Genomic DNA, 12,584 nt, shown 5'->3' with positions numbered 1-12,584 from the left:
TAACAGGAAAGGTCCACTTAACCACAGATACGTGGACAAGCGAAAGATGACAGGGACGCTACATCTCACTGACGGCACACTGGGTGAACCTGGTGGCAGCTGGTATAGAGTCTGAGCCGGCAACATCCCATATAGTTCTCACACCCAGAATAGCGGGGCCCATTTCAATCCTCCTACACAGCAACAACTCCCTCTTCCTACTCTTCATCTGGCTCCTGTGCATCCTCCTCAACATCCGCTCATGTCCAACCGTCGACATCATTCCCCAGCTGGGATCTCTGCAGCACTGCTTCGGCTAAGCGGCAACATGCTCTACTGAAGCTCATCTGTATCGGTGACAAATTGCACACGGCACCTGAGCTTTTGAAAGCAATAAATATGCAGACAGATGAGTGGCTTGAGCCGATGGACCTCCGTCCAGGGATGGTAGTGTGCGATAATGGTCGTAACCTGGTGACGGCTTTAAAGCTTGGAAAGCTTGTACACGTTCCTTGTATGGCCCACGTTGTAAATTTAGTAGTTCAGCACTTTCTTAAGAAATAACCTGGGATGCCAGACCTACTTACCAAAGTACAACGTATTAGCGCCCATTTCCGCAAGTCATCTTCCTCTTTTGCTGGCCTGGCAGTGCTGAAGCAGCGCTTACACTTGCCTCGTCACAGACTAATAGGTTGAATTCCATCTCGTAGGGAAGTCACCTATCATATGTTGGCCAGGATCCATGAGCAGCAGAGGGCAGTATCCCAATTCCATCTGGAACATGCCCATCAGACGCAGCTGCCAGACATACGTACTGCCGAGTGGGTGTGGATTGCAGACATTTGTCAGGTTTTGGAGAATTTTGATTACTGTACCAATGTTGTGAGCAGTGAGGATGCTGTTATCAGCATTACCATTCCACTGATTTGTTTATTGAAACGCTCCCTGGATGGTCTGACTGACCAAAGTGTTCATGCACCCGATTTGTCTGTTGATCCAGATTTCACAATGGTTGCTAGTAATCCGTACAACCTCGGCCAACAAGCTAAGGCCACCTTTGCTCAGCACCATGATGAGGATGATGAAGAACAGGAATGCTTTGAAGTTTGTAACCAAGTGTGAGGTAGCCCGGTCGGCTGCGCAGCAGAAGACACGGGATCCAGGCATTTAAGGTTCACAGCACACGGTTTTAATGTCCAAACAAAAGTCCACAACAAAAATACATGTGCCTCTCCAGCAGAGAGCTCAGGGAGTTCTGTTCACTCCCCCACACCCGGCACACCTGCCCTTGTTCCTGATTCTATTTAACCCTTCCTTCAGCCTGTAGGGAAACAGCATTAACCCTAGAGTGGATTTACTTTCTATCATGGAGTGAGCACAACCGGGGCGAGACATACCGGCCGTCATAGATAACCCCGGTCACAGTCTCACACAAGGGATTGACAACCCAAGCTTCAGGGCTGTCCAGCATGGATGGCCTGAGTAGGAGCAGGAGGAGGACAGAGAGACTGAGGAGGAGAGGAGGTTTAGGGAAACAGAATGTATTCTTAGCAGTGACACACAAAGGTTTCCAGTTCAGAGTCTAGGACACATGGCACAGTTCATGTCACTCTGCCTTTCTCATGACTGTCGGCTAGTCCACATTTTGGCAGACAACAAATAGTGGTTATGTACCTTCCTTGACCCATGCTACAAAGACAAATTCACTTCGCTACTTGTCGAGGCAAATAAGGATTGTACTACGGAAACTTCAAGAGGGCTGTAGTGGAGCAGTTGATGAAACGATTACCCTCAGATCATGCTGGCGTCAGAGGTAGCGTGTCATCTCACGCAACAGGATTACAAGAGAGGGCTACGCATAGTAGGAGCAACACAGGTGGGGGACTAATGTGCCAAAACTGGTCCATTTTCCACAAACCGTCAACTTCGAATCAGATAACGGTTGGGGGAACTATAACAAGGAGGGAACAGTTAAGTAAGATGGTGAGGGACTATGTAGGTGACCATATCATCGTGCTTTCAGAGTCTACAGTTCCCTTTAACTATTGGGTTTCCAAGCGCAACACTTGGCCAGACCTCGCCTTATGCGCTTTGGAAGTGCTAGCTTGCCCTGCTGCGAGTGTGTTGTCTGAGCATGTTTTCAGCTCAGCGGGGTCAATAATAACAGTCGCACACGACTATCCACGGAAAGTGCAGACAGTTTGACGATGATCAAAATGAACCATAGATGGATTGCCCCAGAGTATCTCAGGCCGCCTGTTAACAAGACCCAATATTAAGTGTAGCAAGAAAATTGGCATTTCTTAAGTTCAAAATAAGTTCCATTGTTTCTCATTCAAGACTATTTTGTCTTCTATCATCTAATGACACCGCATGACTAATCTAACTTGTTATGCTGCTGCAATGTAATTGTTTGGCCCAATCACCCAGGGTAATATTTTTCAAGCCTTTGTACATTATGCACTGGCACAACCACTGTTGAGGCTACACTGTATAGAACAATTGGTCAGGCAGTGTCTATTTGTGTTCTTTATTGATGCTGTGCTCCACGGTGTGTTACACATGGCCACCTGCAAAATCAGAATTTTTTTTTAGCTCCTGTTGCTTATCCTACCAATTTTTTTTTAAAAAAAAGCTGTTGGGAACTGTTGGGAGTACCTTGTGATGCTGTGCTACATGGTGTCTGAACCATTCCCCCCTGGGGAAACTGAATTTATTAAACTCCTTGGCATGTTATGCCCTGTTGCTTATCCTACCAATTTTGTTTTTTTAAAAAAAGCTGTTGGGAGTACCAACTGATGCAGTGCTCCATCCGTGAAATAACTGCCACTTCCACGTTCCTGCATGCTTCACAAACTGCGGTCTAGGAAGCAGGCGATGATGCCTCCTGCTCCCAAACTGCTCTTGGTCAGATGCAATCATCATCAACGATATCAGCTTCGATGTTCCAGCGTTCCGTTCAGTTGTCCATACCACAGACCTTCGAAAAGAATCGAAAATACCCTGTTACGCGCACCCAAGGGCAGAAACCATAACTGCACACATTGCACGATTGATAACCCTTGAGATGTTGTCGTATCGGCTTGTAGGAACAGAGGCTTTCCGTGACCTTTTGGCGGTGTTAGAAACTGAATTTATTAAACTCCTTGGCATGTTGAAAATCCATTTTTTTTTTAAATAAACTGTTGGGAGTACCTACTGATGCAGTGCTCCATGGTGTCTGAACCATTATCCCCTGGGGAAACTGAATTTATTAAACTCCTTGGCATGTTATGCCCTGTTGCAAATCCTACCAATTTTTTAAAAATAAGCTTTTGGGAGTACCTACTGATGCCGTGCTCCATGGTGTCTGAACCATTATCCCCTGGGGAAACTGAATTTTTTTAAATCCTCGATGTTAGCTAGTGGAATAAAGCCTAAGTTCCAGAGGGAAACAACTGCCACTTCCACGGTGCTGCATGCTTCACAAACTGTGGTCTAGGAAGCAGACGATGATGCCTCCTACTCCCAACTTGCTTTGGTCTGATGCAATCATCATCAATGACATCCACTTTGATATCCCAGCGTGACGTTCATTTGTCCATAAAACATACATTTCTGAATCATTTGAATAGAGGGCCATGGAGCCGGTGGTGCTGGTGGAGGAGGAGGAGGGCACATCCCAACGGGCACATTGTAGCTGACCTTTTTAAGTGCTGTCAAATATGTCCCAGAAAAGGAGGTCTATGTAGTTGTTCCCTATACTCTATGGGCTAGTATTAACCCTTCATGGGGAGTCTTTTTAATTAATTGTTTATTTTAATGATTCCACCCTGATGGGGAATCCAATTTGATTGTTGAAAAAAATCCTTTTTTATGTATATAAGGTTGGTTATCCTGTATATTCACTGCTACCTGAGGAAGGGGGAGGATGTGTACTCGAAACGCGTTGTGCCATAATAATCTTATTCAATAAATCCTTCGTTATAATCCACTATCTCCATTCTAAGCAGTGCGACCGTTACCATGATTTTTTCCACTAATCCCATTATCTGTATCTCCCTCTGGGAGTTCACAGGGCTGCTGCAGCTAGAATAGAAATTTGTTGATTCAATTGATGCTATACCAAGGGATTGGTTCATCACCGTTAACGTGATCACGGGACCATCCGACCCGGAGGAGGAGCTGTTGCTTGACGCCAGTCTGACGGCTGTGTGCTGCACGTGTTGTCTGGACACCGATCGTGTGAGCGGCCGCTGCAACAAGGACTCCTGCGGGTTTAACAGGACAGGATCCCCACTGGTGAGAAACGGTGAACCTGTAATTCCCCTTCAGCACCATTAACAGCGTTGTACCTGTCGTACAACAATATCAGGTGAATGTGTAATATACACCCCTATCAACTGTGAAATTAAGGGGTTCCACACAGGAACGCCCTCTTTTTCTCTCTTCATTCCAAAAAAAGAGGTGTGAGACAGACACCAATATAATGTATAAGTTACAGCTCTTTCTAATTGAAAAAGGAAAAATGTAAAAAACAAAACGTGTGAATATATGCTAAAGTGGTTTTTTTTTGGAGGTCGGGGCTTGATTTGACATTTTATTACAGTGATTAGGCACTAGAAACTGTTTCTTAGGAATTTCCCCCTCTTTTACTTTGGTTTGAGAGCTGTTCTGGCGACTACGTAAACGCTGCGTGCTGCTCTGACCACGTTATTCAAAGACACCAGAAATGCAGTGAGGCACCATCCATTTCAGCCTTTTCCTCAGTCACCACAGGTCACCAACATGTCCGACGTAAAATTATTCTGGTTTCCTATAGACTTACATTGGGGGTCGAATATTCGCGAATACTCGAATAGCGGCGAGGTATTCGCCAGATATCCGTCGAAGCGAATAATCGGGTATTCGATCATCCCTATTAAACATCCTTTAGTGAAACATGAAAGTCACTAAAGGTTGGCAGTTTATAATATGCAGGGGGTGGGACATTATATGTGTGTTTTACCGCTGTCTATCCATCCATCCATACTAGCTTATTAGGCTATGTGTCCAGGATCAACGTTTTGGACACAGAGTGTTTTGGCTCTATCCAGAACGATGTGCTGCGCAGTCCTAGCGCAGTGGAAGGATTTTTAGAAATCTCCTGCCCACTGTGCTTCTTATCTCTGTAGCATAAACTGACTTGTGGCACGGCTTCCCAAACCGCAGCATGCCAATTGTTTGCTGCGGAGATAAGAGTGTTGTCCACGGGGAGAATATATGAAAGATCCGCAGCGGCCCAAACCCTAATCGTGGACATGGCCAGCTACGTTTTCCCGCAGACAACACTCACATCTCTGCAGGAGGGCTGGCACTATGTCCTAGACGCGGTGTCGCCGGATCGTGGGCACAGAGCCTAAAAGTGAGAAATTTGCTGCTTCAGCAACATTTTTCCGAACTACCTATAGATTCAAAATGCTCACTATACCTCCAAATAAAATCCTCGAGGGGTCTAGTTTCCAAAATGGGGTCACGTGTGGTGGGTTTCTGCTGTATAGGTACCGTAGGGGCCCTGCAAATGCGATATGGTGCCTGCAATTTATTTCAACGTTTCCAAAATTCAAATATTGCTCCTTCCATTTGTCCAAACAGAGGTTTTTGACCACATGTGGGGTATCCCTCTGCTCATAAGAAATTGGATGACAAACTGTGGTGTGCACTTTTGAAAAAGTGAGAAATTTGGTGCTGAAGCAACATTTTTGTAATAGAAATGAAATTTTTCAATATGACGACCTAATATTATCAAACTCTGTGAACTACCTATGGGTTCAAAATGTTCACTATATCGCTAGATAAAATCCTTGAGGGGTGTAGCTTCCAGAATAGGGTCACTTGTGGGGGGTTTCTGCTGTTTAGGTAACTTAGGGGCCCTACAAATGCTACATGGTGCCTGCAATCTATTTCAGTCAAATTTATGTTTGCTCCTTCTGTTCCGGCTCCTCCCATTTGTCCAAACAGCGGTTTCTGACCATATGTGGGGTATCAGCACTCTCAGAAGAATACATTTTGGGGTCCATTTTGTTGTGTTATTTCTGGGCTTACTTACTTACTTGCTGAGGAAAATCACAGCACCGTCCATAATCTAAAGCCTGCGCACACGTCACCAGCGGTCACACTGGGCACAGTGCTCATTCACGAGAGATAGGCACTGGGCATGCGCGGGGAGCTCTGGATCACTGGGCGGCGTCCACAGCTATGGAAATGAGCGATGGGGGAGGGCCTAAAGCGGCAGGAGGCAGAATAACGGACACCAGGCAGCCCGCCCCCGTGTCCCATTTACAGTTTTTCCTTTCAAAAAGGTACTACTTTATAAAGTATTTCTTTTGGTCTAAAAGGGGGCACAATAATAACAGGAACATTGCTGGAATGCAGCCCACGAGCTGCAGAGGGGGAATCTTGTATGTTTAGTGCTAATTTTCTGCTGACAGGTTCCCTTTAAACTTTATTTGAAGTCATTAATTGTTCAGTTCACGTCTCCACCCACATGCAGCCATAAACAGATCACTTCCACAGGAGAGTTGGTGGGTTTTTTTCTATTTTTTTTTTCTTTTGGGGGGGGTGCACACTACTTCCGATCATGCTGTTGTTACCCCCAGTGCGAGCCGATAAACACTGCAAGCGGCTCACACCGGGCTGAGCCCGAGCGTACCCGAGCACAGCGATGCTCGCGAGAATGGTTTACATACGTAAAGCATCCGATCTCCGCACCTTCTTGGAAAAGTCTGAGTTCGTACTGAACACTGAACTTCAGGTTCACTCATCTCTAGTGGTGAATAAAAATCACTTTTGTAGAAAAAATCAGTTTGTCGCCATTTTCTGACACCGGTAACATTATTCTTTTTGCGTCGATGGAGTTGAGTGAGGACTTGTTTTTTGCTTGATGAGCCGACATATTCATTATTACTATTCTAGGTGCAATATGGATAATTCATCACTTTTCATTGTATTTATATTGCTATAAAAACAATGTGCTACTTTCATCATTACATAGCACATTTCATGTAGAGTTTTTTTTCCCTATTCCTAAGTGATATCTTACCTCCATTATTATCTGCAGTATTTTACATATCGACTCATCTCTTTCCCATTCAGGTCCTTATAATATCAGATCCTCTCAGTGGAGATCTTCTATTGTAGAGAATTCTCCTGATTGCCCCGTGAAGGATGGATGTGGACAGGGACAAGATGGTGGAGAGGATATTACCCCTCACCCTAGAGATCATCTTCCGGCTTACTGGAGAGGTGAGAGATTCTGATGACGTCACATTACATCATTCTTATCTATGGGAATAACAGATGGACAGAACTGGAGAGGTGAGGACTCTGGAAATGTCTGGAGTGAGATTTATTACTGTGTCTCTCCATAACCAGGATTACACAGTAGTGAAGAAGACCTCTAGTGAGCGCTGTCAGGCCCCTGTGTCTGAGGGATGGGTAAGACCCCTGAGCCTGTTAACAGGGCCTCCACCTCACCTCCCGATACATGAGGACATCAATGACCAGAAGATCTTAGAACTCACCTACAAGATGATTGAGCTGCTGACTGGAGAGGTGACACTGCTGGGAATGCTGGGACATTATACAGTAACGCTATGAAGGGATCAGGGGTGACGGTATCATTGTATGTGTCAGGTTCCTATAAGGTGTCAGGACGTCACCGTCTATTTCTCCATGGAGGAGTGGGAGTATTTAGAAGGACACAAAGATCTGTACAAGGACGTCATGATGGAGGATCCCCAGCCCCTCACATCACCAGGTAATAGACAGGACTAAATACACACGGCCTATAATTATCTGTATGTAAGGAATGAATTCAGTCCCTGTATGTGTTTCCTCCAGTTCTATCCAGTAAGAGGATAACACCAGAGAGATGTCCCCGTCCTCTTCTCCCACAGGACTGTAAACAAGAAGATCCCGATGTTCCTCAGGATGTGTTTCCTCCAGTTCTAACCAGTAAGAGATATCTACTCATGTACTTTTTGCACTTATTTTGTATTTACATTTTTAGACTTTCTGCTGTTTTTTTAGCTGTGTTTTCTTAGCTTCTGCTTCTTCTGCTGTATGTTTCTAGTGCCTTCTCTATGTTGTTATGAAGGCAACTCAAAGACCTGCAGAGGGTTCATGAATACCCTATTTCCCTGAAAATAAGACCTACCCCGAAAATAAGACCTAGCATGAATTTACGGGATTTGTGGAGGATACTTGAAAAATAAGCCCTACTCCAAAAATAATCCCTAGTTACAGTCTTGGCCAGCTTTGGGAGCAATTTTTCAGGAACTCCACTGTATTAGGAACCCCATTAGTGTTATTCTGAGACCTCTGAAGACTTCAAACTCATGTGACATGATGTAACGAAAGGTCTCCTAATTGCAGGAGTCCAAAGCAGTGAAAAGAGGACAGGCTGGCATGCAGGACTGGCATTAGGAGAAAGGGAGAACAAACTGGGCAATTTCACAGGGCTCCCATTCTCCTAGCGGCCCCAGTGTTTATATGCCGATTATAGGACTGCTTAAAAACCTTTTCGACATCACGTCATGTGAGCAAAGGTCTTAATTGCAGGAGTCTAAAGGTGAAGAGGAGACAGGCTGGTGTGTGTGTGTGTGTGTGTGTGTGTATGTGTGTGTACATGCCAATTTTAAACAGCTTTGCCAAAATGACCAAAGCTCGGCCAGAAAAAGCTTGTGATTCCGCCACTTCTCTAATTCGTAACAAACTACGACATTCCCTATGCCAAAAATCTCACTCCAGGCTCTGACGTAATTTTTCAGTGTACATCGTCCAAATCGTTGTCCCGGACAACCCCATTAAATATCTGGACATCTGTCTGTAACTATTTTATTTTGGAAAAAAAAATCTCTTTGACAATTTCTATGTTGTGGATCAATGTTGAAAGGAGATTTTTGCAGATTTTGCCAACTGTCATGGCAGCGTCAGGATCTATGGAAATGATAGATTCTTGTACGTTGCATGTTAACTTCTCTGATGTCTGTGAGCAGTGCAGGGAGACGCAGGCATCGAACCATAGACTTGAGCAGGCTAACGAGTTATTCTCTGCGGGGCTGGTTGTTAATGTCTTTGATCCCATGCTGTAGAGGAGAAGGTATCATTTGCTCCCCTCCTGTATATGCTGGCTGGATTATTTCATTAATGCCAGCTATAGCTTACTGGTCTGGTCAGGTGTTGTGATCCAGACTTACGGGTGGTTGTTGTGTATTATTACTGTGAGCTGTTGTGGTTTTAACCCTCGTTGTCTTTTTGTTGCTGCCTTCCTGCTCTTGCTTTTCTTTTTAGTCTTTCACTGTTTATTTCTGTGAGTTTTCAATGTGTTTCATCTGTCTTAATCTGTTTTTCCCGTCTGTCTTATTCTGTTTCCATCATATTCCTGCCCCTTCCTTCCCCGGGGGATTACAGATTAGATCTCATCAGCAGAATAGTAAGGCACGAGACTCCAGCATCTCCATCTTCAGGGGTAATCCAGAGGTTAGGAATAGCTTAAGGTCACCTAGCGTGAGGGACAGTATAGGAGCACTTTGTCCCTCATTATCTTGCAGTCATTGTGACAACAGTACAGATTATTTACTGTAGTACATTCCAGAGAACTGGTGCTAGGAATAGGAGATCCGAATTAACGAAGATGTAACAGATGTCAAAATTGGCCAACAGATTAAAAATACATTTTTTACTAATTTAATTTCTGATGTTATAATTTAAAAAAATAAATTAACTTTCAAGATAATATAATTGAAAAATAATAACATTGTGTTTATTTTTAGCAGATGACTATATTGGGAGTTCAGATAGAAATCTAATATCTTCAGAATTTATAACAGATGATGAGATTATCACACATGATACAGATGAAGAGCATGCTGTTGTCCCAGATACACCTCTAGTTCTTCCTCGGAAAGCTCTATCATCTGATCTTTTCAAACAAGTCAAAAATTCCGATTTATCACAGAATTGTAAGCAAAATAAAAGTTACAGAAGGGATATGGAACATGAAACGGCTCCTACAAGGGAGAAACCATTTTCATGTTCAAAATGTGAGAAATGTTTTACCAGGAAATCAAATTTTGCTGAACATCAAAAAGTTCACACACACGAAAAGCCGTTTTCTTGCCCCCAATGTGAAAAATGTTTTGCTCGAAAATCAAATCTTGTTGACCATGAAAAATATCACACAGGGGAGAAGCCATTTTCATGTCAAGAATGTGGTAAATGTTTTATTCAGAGATCACATCTTGTTAAACATCAGAAAAATCACACAGGGGAGAAAACATTTTCATGTTCAGAGTGTGGGAAATGTTTTATTCAGAAATCAGATCTTGTTGACCATCAAAGAATTCACACAGGGGAGAAGCCATTTTCATGTTCAGAATGTGGGAAATGTTTTATTCAGAGATCACATCTTGTTACACATCAGAAAAATCACACAGGGGAGAAGCCATTTTTATGTTCAGAGTGTGGGAAATGTTTTTTTCGGAAATCAAATCTTGTTGAGCATCAAAGAATTCACACAGGGGAGAAGCCATTTTCATGTTCAGAATGTGGGAAATGTTTTATTCAGAAATCACATCTTGTTTCGCATCAGAAAAATCACACAGGACAGAAGCCATTTTCATGTTCAGAGTGTGGGAAATGTTTTAACTGGAAATCAGAATTTATTGTGCATCAAAGATCTCACACAGGGGAGAAGCCATTTTCATGTTCAGAATGTGGGAAATGTTTTATTCATAAATCGGCTCTTGTTAGGCATGAAAGATCTCATAGAGGGGAGAAGCCATTTTCATGCCTGGAATGTGGCAAATGTTTTACTAGGAAATCAACTCTTGTTGATCATGGGAAAACTTCACACAGGGGATAAACCATTTTTCTGTTCTGAATGTGGAAAATGTTATTCTCAGAAATGAGATCTTGTTAAACATCTGAAGAAGCCACACAGGGAAGGAACTTTTTCATGTTGTGAATATTTGAAATGTTTAACTGGTAAATCAAGTCTTGCCGACCATCAGAAAACCAACAGAGCGGAGAAGCCATTATGATGTAGTATAATTCAAAGGGTTTTATCCAAAAATAGGCTACAATTTCTCAAGTAAGAATTGGTGAGGGAAAGGAGCATTTTCTTTCTCTTTAAACTTATCGTATTTTTCGGACGATAAGACACACCTAGGTTTTGAAGGAAGAAAATAGGGAAAAAGATTGAAGCAAGAAATATGGCCATGATGCACTGTTATTGGGGGATCTGCTGCTGACATGGTTACAGGGGTAATATCCCCGAATCTCTAGCGGAATGTGTTTGATGACTTTTTCTTTCAATAGTGCTTATCATAAATCTGAGGCTGTCTTTTTATTTACTAAAGCAGTGGAGAGCCATAGATTAGTGAATTTTCTAAATACAATCCAGTACCAAAAGTTTTGGAGGTGTCCCTAAAGTTTCCTGAAAGGAACGTCCAGATTGTGAGATCCCACAACCCTCAGCAATCACTCTGACAGTGGAAGAGTGAGCTCTACGACCCCAGCTCTGCGGCATCCTTCTTAAGCAGTTCAGTAAAACCTTAAAAAAGTATGTGACAGCGCTGGATTAGTTGAGAGAGGAATGTCTCGTGCTTAGAGCAGCTGCAAATATTTGTGAGATTTCGCTCTACATACTGAGATCCCACAAAATGTAAATTCAGGCTTGACTTTGCTAGTAAGTTTGGTATTTTGAGAGCCTTTAGAAATATTTGTGAATGTTTTAATACTGAATTATATTTAGATAATTCACTAATATCAGGTTGCCCACTGCTTTATTTACTAAAAAGCGCAGTCCGAGATTGGAGATAGGAACTATTAAGTATATCACATTGAATATAGTTGCATTTCAAAACTTGTTTTGTTAATAAATGCTTGTAAAATGTATATTCTTCATGCATGTCTTTCTCTATTGTTTAGATGTGATGATTTTGCCTCAGAACCTCTGGAGTTAAGGCAGAGCTGTAGACATTTTACACAAAAATAGTGAGGGGATGTCACAGAGGTGTCATGGTTGGCAGACAATCCGGTGGCTACGAGTGTTAGCAAATCCCACAGATTGGCAGCACGTGCTGTTATCAGACAGTTTTCTGTTTCTGCAGCTGTGGGCTTTCAGACCCTGGGAAACTATCAGTTTTTCCTCTGAGTTGCCAGCCTCTGACTTCCTTTATAAAGCTCACCCTTGGGTGCTTTGTGTGTGTGGTTTATAGTTGTACCTGGCTGTGGTCTGCAGTGGTTGTCTCCTCTTGTTGTTCCACAGACTGCTGTGAAAATTGATCCTAACATAAGTGTTTGACATTTGCTATCTACTTGGGCTCAGGTGGTAGCATTTGTGTTTCCGCTGTATTGTTTCCTTTTTTCTCCCTTAGCGTTAGTGGCGTTGATGAAGAGCTCATATCTACCATCCTTACTTTGGTCCCAGATCAGGGTTTGCCTAGGGTGAGGTATTACTACTCTGCGATAGGTGCAGAACCTGTATAGGGTTAGTGAGGTCAGTGACTGTGAGCTGCACGTTATTGTCAGGGGTCGCCACTTACCCCTTTTCCTAGTGATAGGGCATTATTTTCCGCTTC

At 43.2% G+C, this 12,584-nt stretch overlaps 1 protein-coding gene across 1 annotated transcript in view; it reads left to right on the top strand.

Moving 5' to 3' along the window:
- Positions 1 to 7,098: 7,098 nt before the first annotated feature.
- Positions 7,099 to 12,584, top strand: part of LOC142263631 (uncharacterized) — a 109,928-nt gene continuing 104,442 nt past the window's right edge. The window contains 5 exon segments of the mRNA XM_075332240.1: positions 7,099 to 7,242; positions 7,372 to 7,551; positions 7,633 to 7,756; positions 7,840 to 7,953; positions 9,774 to 10,838. Of these exon segments, the coding sequence (XP_075188355.1) occupies positions 7,165 to 7,242; positions 7,372 to 7,551; positions 7,633 to 7,756; positions 7,840 to 7,953; positions 9,774 to 10,838 (1,561 nt within the window). The 5' untranslated portion in view covers positions 7,099 to 7,164.

This window comes from Anomaloglossus baeobatrachus, unplaced genomic scaffold, assembly GCF_048569485.1.
Source record: "Anomaloglossus baeobatrachus isolate aAnoBae1 unplaced genomic scaffold, aAnoBae1.hap1 Scaffold_2610, whole genome shotgun sequence".
NCBI classification, from domain to species: domain Eukaryota; kingdom Metazoa; phylum Chordata; class Amphibia; order Anura; family Aromobatidae; genus Anomaloglossus; species Anomaloglossus baeobatrachus.
Note: the sequence above shows the minus strand (reverse complement) of the source record. Positions and strands in the feature narration are given on the sequence as shown.